Below are 11,685 nucleotides of genomic sequence, written 5' to 3'. Positions count from 1 at the left end.
CTTGCTCCATTCGTTACGATCCACTCTTCCTTTTTTTACATATATCTCTAAAACACCGAACAGCTGGTAACTATAAGTATTAAACGTTACTTAGGCTAAGGTGTTTTTTTCTTTGTACAGAAAATTAGAAACATAGTCGTTTCATAAATCAGTTTATAGGCGAACAAATCGTTTTACAAGGTGATATAAAAACGAGAGTTCGATTATAAAATGCAGCGTCTTTGAAAGTACACAAGGCTTAGAAACGTACCCTTACAAATTAGTGTAGCATCTAAGTGTCTACTGAACAGAGTGACATATCCTGTAGATAAGTGTTAACGTATTAGAAGACAAAGTTTGCATCAATAGCACAAATTGGTGAAGTCTGATTTTTCTTTACATTAAGAATAAATAGAAAATATGTTCATGCTTTCTCCGAAAATAGTGTTGAAGTCCAAACCGGTTCTTAGATTTTTTGGATCCCATCATGACGAACGTATATGTATAAACCTGTTTTATGAGCACTGCTCTTGATTTCTGTCGTCTCAATTTCGCCACAAATCTTAACAAAGCCCATGAAACACATTAATTAATTACAGTGCAAATAGAATCACTTAAACAGGATAATTCACGAAACTCTAAAGATATGCATTGGTCCCAGCGCATCTTAAGTATCCAAACTTCATGGTGTATTTTGTTTCTCATAAATACAGACTTGAGTCGTATCAATAGTCGCATTTCGTGCTTATAATCTCTACGTTATAGTGTAATTAAGATGAACAGCTGTTACGATCGTAAATATAGCTCAAGTCTCAAGAAAACAGCAAGTTATAATTTGTGCAAGAAAATTTGAATTTCTTCAAAATTCGTATTCGGAAACAAAGATCAAAACTTTCGCTACCACGCATCCGGCGTATATTAGACCATAGTAAATCTCCATGGTGATGTCGAGTTCGATGTCCTGCGGACCCTGTATACTTTGCGTCATTAATAGGATAACGTTAGTAGGCGCGGTTCTCTTCAACGCGAAACAGGATTCTGTTGCGCGTTGCACTCCAGGTGGTGCACGCGCCTCTACGAACGCCATGCTGAATTGCAACGTTGATCTCGCCAGTGGGAATCCTCTCATCTTGAACAATTCCTCAGATTTGTTCGGCGCGATTGGTAACATGCTGACGAGAGTGATGTAGTTGTACGAATAATGCGACGGCGACTTGATGCAGGCCAGGTCGCTGGGATGGCAAGGTGCCCCTCGCACGCATCGGCTGAAAATGCAACATTTTATTTTCTATGTTGAAGATTTCATATTTTTAAAATTAAAAAATTTTGAATTTTAATATCTTGAATGAATAATATTGAGATTTTTCGTTTTCAGAATTAACTAATAATTCGTAGTAATTAGCGGAAGCAAAGAATGCTTACTTCTTCTTGTCAGCATCCTGGTGGTATCCCGAAGGACAGTTTATCCTGTTGCATCGGTAACTGCCTCTGGTATTGTGACAAATCTCGTCCGATCCTCTGCATACTTGTCCCGCGTTGCATTCGTTGATATCTAACGATAAATCAGTAAGTTTTCAGAAACCGAATAAAGAATATTATGATAAATTGATTAGAAATTAATCTGTTTGCAGCTGCGGCCGCGTGTCACGTTTAATCTAAGAGCACATACAAGGGTATCGTTTGAGATTCAGCTAGTGGCCCAGATCCGGCAACTAGGTCAAGAACAAGTTATAATGCAGAATGACGGAGGTGAGCCGTGCATTAATAAATCACTAAAACACGCTATGATTCACGTTACTATTTTTCCACGCATCTGCGTGGAAACAGTTCACTCGATTTAACTACTTCTTCGTCGAACCGAGAAGGAAGAATTAATTGCATTTAATTGCTGGAGTGAAAAGTAATTGTGAATTCGATGAACAAAAAGTTGACACAGTTTCGCTCCGAAAAGACGATTAATAGCATTTCTATAATACGGGAGTGAAAGGAATATTGAAATTCACCCTCGCAGCTTCGCTCATCGTATCCGAGCCGGTAACCCTTTGGACATTGGCAAGTGTAGCTTCCCGGCGTATTTTCGCAAATACCAATGCACAAATGATTATTTTTAAATTCTGCGCATTCGTCGATGTCCGAGCACGATCGATTGTCGGCGTTTAGCCTGTAACCGGGTTCACAGCTGCATCTGTACGAGCCCCATACATTGATGCACTTGTGCTGACACAATCCAGGATTTCGTTGACATTCGTCGATGTCCTAAAATATTAAGAGAGAAATTTCATATAGGACATTTTTCATTTTAAAATTATTTACTAATTATTTTCGGAGAACTCTGATACGTTTTGAAAATGGCGAAAAGACTGATGACGAAGGTTTGCTAATATTTAAATTGTACTGAGTCATTTTCTTCCTTTTTTTAATCTTAACATCAAAAGAAGAAAATCGTTTCGTCGTCGCTCTCTTCGCACATGGCTTCTTAAAAGCCCATAAAGTAACGTAATCGCTAACGGACAATCCAGGAAGAGCTGGTATACTTTCGCAACGTACCTCGCAAACTCCGCCGAAATTGTTAACATGTTGGAAGCCATCCCGGCAAACGCAACGATAAGAGCCGACCGTGTTCTCGCACTGACTGTTCGACCCGCATATATTACCGTAAAGACTGCATTCGTCAATGTCAACGCACTCATTGTTCGGACTAATCACGTGTCCCGGTGGACACTTGCAGACATAGCCGCCGATTCGGTTCTCACAGATTTGTTTCGACGAACACTCGTGACTACCGGTGGTGCACTCGTTAATGTCCACGCAATGTGTGCCGTAAATGGGGTCCAAGGTGTACCCACTGCTGCATATCACTCTGGATGTGCACCTAAAACGAAGGAAAGTCTACATTAGAAAATAAATAAATTTTCAAATCTGGACAAATGATATGATCATCGACCACTTATGAAAAACGCGGCAAACATTGCTAATTAGGTTTACTGTCAAATACACCCTTCGTACCTATAGGATCCAAGAGTGTTGACACATTGCTGGTAGGGTGAACGACAAGGATTGGTACCCTGGCACTCGTCTATGTCTACGCATTTATTACCACTTTCGAGCCGAAATCCACGCGGACAGGTGCGTCCTCCAGGTGTTACCGTAGACGTCGTCGGTGCCATGGTGGTCGTAGATGTGGTCCTTGTCATCGTGGTCCTCGTCACAGCGGTCGTTGGCCCACCGATTCGTGGCTGCGGGTTCGGTACTCGTGGATTACGATCGCATCGATACGAACCGAAGGTGTTCCTGCAATGGTAGCCGTCTCCGCAATCATGAGTGCCAAGAATACATTCGTCGTCGTCCTCGCAGATCTCGGTGGCGGCGTTCAACGTGTACCCCGTGCCGCATGGTAAAAACCGTGTGCAACTGTAACTGCCTATTGTGTTGTCGCATCTCTGCGTTGGAAGGCAGTTATCCTCCTGTAACAAAATACTTGGTATTATACGAGATGAAACATATTAATTCTAGATTAATATATAACATGGTTCTTTATATTTTATAGTATAAATGCTTAGTATAATTGCTAAAGAATTTATTGTATGGATAGGTGACCACTTTATTTATTGTATATCTATGCAATAAATATCTAGCCGTTAGTTTTAGTTGAAACGATCCGGCGGCAATTGATGGATTTACCCGCATTTGGCATTCGTTGATGTCCACGCACGCCTGAGTCAGATTGTCGCGTTTGAAGCCAATTTTGCAATTGCAAGTGTAGCTTCCAATTGTATTAATGCAGTCTTCGTTGCTGCTGCACGCGTCCTCTATTTCCCGGCACTCGTCAATGTCAATGCAGCCGCGATTCCTGACGAATCTGGTGCCCTCGGCGCATCTCTGATTCGCCGATGGCGTCAACGGGGCCAGCGGCTTCTTCGTGATCGGCGCCGGTGATTTCGCGCAGGTGTGGGTGCCCGGCTGATTGTAGCACCGTTCGCCGTTGCAGATGTTCGGATTTTCAGCACACTCGTCGACGTCTAACAAATAAAAATCGATCGGTTAAAAATGATGCAAGGATTGCATAAATTCGAAACTATGAATGGCAATTTTAGCGCGAATGTTAGTAGTTAATTTCTGGCGCATGCTTATTTCTCTTAAGGGTCGCCTGTAGGCTGCAGATTTTTATAACAAGCCTTGGTGGATGTCCGCTAAAATTTTGATCAGTAATTTTTCATTTGTGCATCTATTCTTTTATATTTCGTTTTGTAAACAGGACGTGGAAAAATCGAGCGCGGTCGTCTATATCTATTTAGGAGGTTGCTATAAATATATTTAATTGTTTATACTAACATTACATTATATTATGTCACATAACCTTGACAAGGTAATAAACAATAGCACGGATGTTTATACATTCATACGAAGCTATCACTTAGCCAATCAATATGCGATCACAATGAAATCAGACTTTCGGAAAGAAAATCGATCGACAATTTAGTACAAAAGGCAATCAAAAATTGTCTTCAATGCAGCACATGGCAGAACAATGCAAACACAAGTAACACATCATATACATGTTAATACGAACGAACCAACATGCACACGCAAACGCGAGAAGCCATTTAAAACACAGTATATTACGTTTGTAAATACATGAAGGTTTGCAAATTCCTGTTTTTACCCTGAAAAAAGTTACAAATTATTTAAGATTAGTAGTTTATTAATCTTACTGCTACGTTATCGATATGGTTTTTTTCTCTGCAATTTTTTTCTCAGAAAGTCTAACGTGAACGTTATTTATACATGTATAAGAAAGTAGCTATTAATAGTAAGAAAAAAACTATCGATAATTCTTCATCTATAATTCAAAGTGTTAGGATTTCAATTTCAGTCTAATACTTATGCATCTCTTCAGTTGCTTGTAGTATCTAGTCCCCGGTGGGCAACCTGCTTTTTCACGCGGAGGATCTTCCTGTCGCCTTTCGCATCTGAAGAAATCAAAATTCCAGAAATTCTTTATTAATCCTCTCGTTATGATAGTCCGCTCCGCCGTGGTGACGCCACGGAACGGGTTATTTATAGTCTTATATTACATTATATTATATTGCATTTATATTATATTATATTTATTATGAATTTTTTAAATTTCTTTCAGATCCGACTACTTCTAAAATCTTTTGAGAGCTACACGAGGTACCTGTACGTGCCCGGCAGGTTGATGCACCTCTCCGATCTAAGGTCACAATTATTCCTGCCATTGACGCATTCGTCGATGTCCACGCAGCGATCGTCCGCCGGGGAGTACGCGTGTCCTGACTGGCACGACGGCTGCCTCCACACGCACTCGTAGTGGCCGACTGAGTTCACGCAATGATAATGACGCTTTATGTCACAACGGTGGAGACTGTCATCCAGGCACTCGTCTATGTCTACGCAGCTGCCGTCTTGATCGCGCTTGAAGCCGGTCTCGCAAGGCGGTAACAGGTCGCAGGCGAAAGAACCGTTCGTGTTACGGCACATATGGGTTCTTTGACTGCAATCGTGGCTACCCAGCAAGCATTCGTCCACGTCCTGGCAGCCTTTCGTCCGGGGGCTGAAATACCAGCCGCTGGTGCACAGCGGCGAACACTCGTAGCCACCGGGTACGTTGTGACACCGTTCATGGTCCCGGCAGCTTCGACCTTGCTCGCACTCGTCGATGTCAGTGCACTCGCCGGTTGCAGGGTCCCTCGCGTAGCCGCGCTCGCAGGCCTTCTGGTACGAAAAAGCCTGCATGTCCTGTAAAATCGTTTTTATATTACCCATACCTTCACGATCAGCGCAAAGTTATTCGTGTGTTCGTACCTGGATGTTCAGATTTCTTCTACTATGTACGACTGTAGTGGGTGTTGTCGCTTTAATCATTGCATCGCAGAAATACGAACCGTTCGTATTCACGCAATCCTGAAACGTTGTGTTGCAGCTATGGATTCCTAGTTCGCATTCGTTTATGTCTTCGCAAAATGTAGCCGCTGTGCGAAAGTAGACGGTGCTGTTATGCAGCTGAAAGCCGGGCGGACAGATCGGGGAACAGCTGTATCCGCCCACGTAATTATCACATTGTTCTTCGATTTTACAATTTGATAGACCGACGCTACACTCGTCGATATCTATAATATGATGATATTTGATAGTTAGTCATAGATCGCCATTATACTGATTGCTAATCATTTACTATACTTTACCTATGCAGTCTAGACTTTGCGGATCAAATATGAATCCTGATTGACAATCCGTAGTTCGATTTGCACCTTCCATGTTTTGATATGACCTCGCATTTTCCTCGTTTATCGGTTCACACCTGGTTGAATATCAAAGCAATTAGTAAAATAAGTCACGTTTTGCTTCAATTTGTTATTAAATGAATGATTACTGAATTAAGTTGGAAAGGTACCTGTAACTACCAATTTCATTGACACACTCTTCGTTCGTTTCACAGGAATGTAACTGCTCCTTGCATTCGTCGACATCAATGCAAGTGTCTTCGGGATTATTTGCCGGCTTGTATCCGGCAAAGCAAACCAGTTGGTCGTCTGCCTTTTGGTCGGAGGAGTATTGCGGCAAAGAATGATTATCATTTACGCATTCGTAACCTCCTATCGTATTTCTGCATACAGCATTTAATTCGGGGCACGGGTTACTTGACTCGATACATTCGTCGACGTCTAAAAAGGTAACACGATAAGTACCGATAAATATCATCCATAAGAAAATAATTAAATTAAAATATTTCTGTAGACAACTAATCAACTAATATCTGTTTATTCGTTAACGACGTTGTTATTTAATGTCCGTGTTATATTTTTAAGTGCGAGATTACGTTTCACGTGAAATATTCTTACTAGTATAAATAATCTTACTCACAGTCAGACAACAATAGGACGCATGCCGCATCAACGTACAGATCTCGTGCATGAGCATTCATATTAAATTCGATGATTATAATTATTCGATTAAGTGATTAAGATGTACAAAGCATGCACACGCCTACACGGAGAAAAGCAGAACTACTGCCAGTTAAATAATAATTATGTTTACAGGATATAATGAGAAATAGGGCGATATTTACCGATGCAAACGCCCAGGTTATTACTGTAGACAAAGCCTTTCCGACATTTTATATTACATTCGTAAGCTCCTTCCGTGTTTCTACATTCCTCGCTGTCTTCGAGGCAACTGTGAATACTTTCCGCGCATTCGTCCACATCTAAAGGCAGACATTTAGTCAGTTTAGTCCGTCGATTAAATTTTCAAATGATAAGTTGAAAAGAGATGATACCTTTGCACTGTTGCAACTGTTGATCGAACTTGAACCCAGCGGGACAAGATTTCGCCCCTTTCATTTCAAGACAACTGAAACTACCTTGTGTATTGACGCAAAAGCTTCTTTCTGCGGGACATGGTTGCGGTAATATGAGGCATTCGTCGATGTCTGGAAAAACGTAATCAGCTTTAAGTATGATAATCTTTTATTAAAACATAAAACGTAGCATTCTCATTACAGAACCAGGTAAAAAGGCCACAAAAAGTGACCTCCTCTTTTGATCTAGTTTGAAAAGAATTCTTTTGAGTTATTAATTTAATGTCCTCGTGTCATTAGTCAAAATATAAAGAACCATACCTGTGCAAAGACCTGTGCGAGGTTCCCATTGGTATCCAGGTGGACAACCTTCGTAAGACGCGCCGGTGAGCTCGTCTTTCGACACGCATACGTACGATCCTATAGTATTTGCACACTGGCCAGGACACAATCCTTTTTCAATACACTCGTTCACGTCTATGCAGTGGTATACACAATGCAAACAAAAAGCAACACGGACATAACAGAATTGCAATGCGTGACGATACAACGTTGAAGAGGAAAGCTTATGATAAAAGCCCGTCATCCCTGGTCATTAGGTGATCTATAGAATAATCCGATCTCCGATACGATTTCATAAGAATAGCAAGATTTTTGTACAGTGGCGTTCTGAAGAATTTATAATTATTATTCAACAACCCTAATCGTAATTTACCGCTTACCGTCGCAGACCTGATTCGTAGCGTTATAGCGATATCCCGCCGGACAGATGGGTGACAGATCAGTCGTCTGATCTGGCGCAGCGGTGTTATTCGGCTGCGCTGAATTGGGAATGCACGAATGATTATCGTTCGCCAAAACGAAGCCGGGGTCGCAGCTGCAAGTCACCGCAACTCCGTTGTCCGTGCATCGTTGCTCGCACGGGTTGCTCGTTTTACATCTGAATTACGGTATCGGTCGTGTCAGAACTACATAATTTTATACTACATATATATAACAAGTAACAATCCGTGTCAGGGACAGGTAGAGATGTACCTGTCGGTCGGCAGGTCTTGTCTGCAAGTTTTCTGATCCTCCAGCAAAGTGAAACCTTCCCGGCATTTGCAATAGTAGGACGTGGGCGTGGAGATGCAGATGTCCGAACACAACATTCCTTTCATGATCTGGCAGATGTCATCCAAAGCTGGAAGTGATTTAAATAAGTAATGTTTCGTTGGTTCTTGAAACCCCGATCAACCCTCTGTACCAGATTTGTGATAAATATTCAATTCTAGATCTATTAAGTCCTTCCAAAACGATATCAAATTCTTCTGTCATCAAAGTCTAGAAACGGAAGTAAATAAAGGCAATACAAAAGACAATAATGATCTGGTCCTATTAAGGAAAATATTAAGAACAAATTAGTGTTAATCAGCGCGATGTGAAAGACGTCGTAGTGCAAGGGGTTAATTTTGCTAAGATCGGTGAATTTAGTTCTAAATCGTTTAACGCGCAGTGATAGTTTTTTTCTTACGGGGTGTGGGAATTGAAAAGGAAAAATCTGTTGTTTGAGTGCTTGATGCGCGAGTGCTGGATGCGCTAGTACTGGATGCACGAGTGCTGGATGCGCGAGTGCTGGAAGACGACGAAAGCGGCGAGGAAGCAGTTTCGGTCTTCTGGCTGGGCGAAGTTGAATTCGTCGATTCCGAGGTAAGCGTCGTCGTAGTGCTTGGCGACGCCTCGATGCAGCACTCCATGAACGCTGGATCCCATGGAATGCCGAAGGTGAATTTTTTGAAAGAACAGCCTTGGTCCATGGATCCGGATAAAATACCTAGAATCGAATAAAAAGTGAGGCAATATTAGATGAACAATATTATAATTTAAGGACATTTATATTATACAATTTATATTGTAAGGACAATATTGAATTTACTCAAACTTCTAATATTTGATTGAAACTTCTAATATTAGTATTAGATGATACAACATATGCTCGAGATTTCATTTCTTCTATTTTCCTTTCTATTTATATCACTATCTTTATATTTCTTCGAAAAATGCGTTTCCGTAACTCGTGCAACTATCAAAGAAAAAATCGCACATCGATCTTTTAACTTTTTAGTAGTTCTAACATTGACAAAGCAGCTTTTCACTACCAACAATTGTAAATTCTAATTTTCTTGGGATCCTGCGTGTTCCTTAACTCCATAAACGTATATAAAGTGACAAAGTCACGCGAAACTGTATGTTCACCTAGCTTGCACGCCTCGCAACAGTCGCGATGATAATCGCCGGTCCCGATCCGCCTCGTTTTGCCACCGGAGACACATGGCGAACCAGCACGTGCATCCGACTTCCCTTTTTCACATTGTCGCTCGTGATACGTTTTCACGCAGCAAATGTCCACGGTCTCCATGCAAAGGTCTTGCTCGTCTTGCGGCACCCCGGATATCGGGCCAGTGAACTTTTCGCACTTCAACCCCTCCATCGCCCACGAAGTGCCCAGGCCGCAGCACTTTTCGAACTGCGCTTCCATTCCGGCGTCGACGACGAAAGTTCCTGCGAAATTCATTCTTATTATTATAAAATATTTAATATTTTCGGGACCATCTTTAAAAAGGTTGTTCGCCGTGTAAATCATTTAGGATATTTAACAGTTTGTCAGGTTATATCAGGTTATGTTTGTTTAGTTAAAAAGACTTCCAGGAATATCTAATCATGTTGCCCGTGTTATAGTTGAAGTAGGCGCTGTTGCGAAAGAGGAAGCGGTGCTGGAACACAACAAATTAATCCTAGGTTCGCGAAGAACGGCAAACTTCTCACGAAGTTATCTCTTATTTGCATCACATTTTTCTAAAACTTCCACTGCGCTGAGAGACAAACTGCTCTTCGTTTAAACGAACTAAATGATAAGAAGAATAGCTGCGAGCAATTTTCTATAACTTATATGCATGCACCTAGTGCAATAATCGTTAAATATTATATCTACGTATATCGATGCTAGATTGTTATTTCAATTCATTTTATATTATTTAAAAATATTCCTACAAAATTTACCGAGAAATTATTTTAATCCTTTTTAGATAAATTTCTACTATATTATTTATACTATTATAGTATCATACTATTCTTATATTTTATTTATACTTCAATATAAGTAATACTAATTTGTTTAAAATACCAAACAGTAAAACGACGAGATATACGAAACGTTTTACGATTATTGTATCAATAAATGATTTCAAGATTAATAAAATTCCTGAAATATTTATACATAAAATATGAACCATTTTTAATGTAACAATGACAAAGAAATATTAACAAGTGTACGCCGATTTTTATAAATTTAAATATCACGAAAGCGGAATCGATTCAATGGAAGCGATCATGTAAATCATTTTTTCAATTAAGACGGATTTGCGTGGCAGCGATGCGTGTATATTTGCAGAAGTGATTCTGCAGTAATGTTTGAATAGAAATCACAATAAATCAGTAGAAAGTATACATGTCACGTAGTTCTAAGGAAAACCATGCTTTATACAGCGATAAGAAACGGCATGCGCGCTTCATTGAAAAATCAAACAACCTAACATAATATAACATTATATAAAATTCGCGCAAATAGAAAAATACGATTTTATTTATTAACAGTTAGGATTAAAGCATTTCGATCTTTCTAAATAAGAACAAACATTCTGCATTGTTTCTCGATCGTTAATCAACCTTAATTGTCAAATCACTCGTCTTGAGAGACTTCTCCTCGGATCTACACCTACAAAGACCGCGCGCTGCCAATTGCCGATTCCGAGAAATCAAACGGCTCTAATATGTATTCCATTCATTATCTATCTGCGATGAGCATTTAAACGATGCATAATAAGACCAATTAATCGGTTTTATTATGCATCGAATCGTAACGCGCATTTGGTTGGCGGAACTTGGCAGTTCATTTTCATCAAAAATTATTAGTTTTCTATCTAAACTGTACTATTTTAATAGACAGTTCAAAGAATCCGCGATTAACGCTAGATTTATTAATATTAAAAGCGATTATAATATATTAATACATGAAAATAACAAGAATATATCTATTCAATTTTTTAGCAATTTTTATCGTCGAAGGAAAGTAAGTTTTCTTTTGAAAATCTTAAAAGCTGTACCTATATTACAAAATTTTGGACCCGCCGTCATAACTATACCCACAGTACCTTGCTTCCAAGGGAAGAATAGCTCCAGTTGGACAGCCAGTAGTAGAAAATAGAACGGCCTAACGTGTCGGTCCATTTTCTTCTATCGATCGGAATCGAACTCGTTCGTTTCTTTCCACTGATACCAAAGAAGTGATCGCAAACACAATGCGTGGAACAGTCGCTCTCGTTGATCGACTGCGCTCCGAACGAGCG

The 11,685-nt window shown here is 40.2% G+C and overlaps 1 protein-coding gene across 1 annotated transcript; it reads right to left on the bottom strand.

Annotated features, from left to right (window-relative positions):
• Positions 1-121: 121 nt before the first annotated feature.
• LOC144472394 (uncharacterized) lies at positions 122-11,685 on the bottom strand. Its single transcript, XM_078185441.1, has 19 exons — positions 11,491-11,685; positions 9,536-9,841; positions 8,814-9,113; positions 8,336-8,483; positions 8,023-8,240; positions 7,622-7,777; positions 7,280-7,432; positions 7,070-7,207; positions 6,395-6,665; positions 6,186-6,301; positions 5,806-6,110; positions 5,159-5,739; positions 4,861-4,949; positions 3,661-3,998; positions 2,986-3,443; positions 2,527-2,851; positions 1,983-2,235; positions 1,402-1,531; positions 122-1,244 (listed from the first exon to the last, which is right to left on the bottom strand). Exons 1-19 carry the CDS (start codon positions 11,564-11,566, stop codon positions 839-841), a joined length of 4,767 nt encoding a protein of 1,588 aa, XP_078041567.1. The 5' UTR covers positions 11,567-11,685; the 3' UTR covers positions 122-838.

This window comes from Augochlora pura, chromosome 7 (assembly GCF_028453695.1).
Source record: "Augochlora pura isolate Apur16 chromosome 7, APUR_v2.2.1, whole genome shotgun sequence".
NCBI lineage: Eukaryota > Metazoa > Arthropoda > Insecta > Hymenoptera > Halictidae > Augochlora > Augochlora pura.
Note: the sequence above shows the minus strand (reverse complement) of the source record. Positions and strands in the feature narration are given on the sequence as shown.

Coding starts and splice junctions, on each gene's coding strand:
- LOC144472394 (XM_078185441.1), bottom strand. CDS start 11,566: ATGGACCGACACGTTAGGCCGTTCTATTTTCTACTACTGGCTGTCCAA. Junction 7,208..7,279: donor ACAGTTGCAACAGTGCAAAG/GTATCATCTCTT, acceptor GTCTGCCTTTAG/ATGTGGACGAATGCGCGGAA. Junction 6,111..6,185: donor GCAAAGTCTAGACTGCATAG/GTAAAGTATAGT, acceptor ATCATATTATAG/ATATCGACGAGTGTAGCGTC.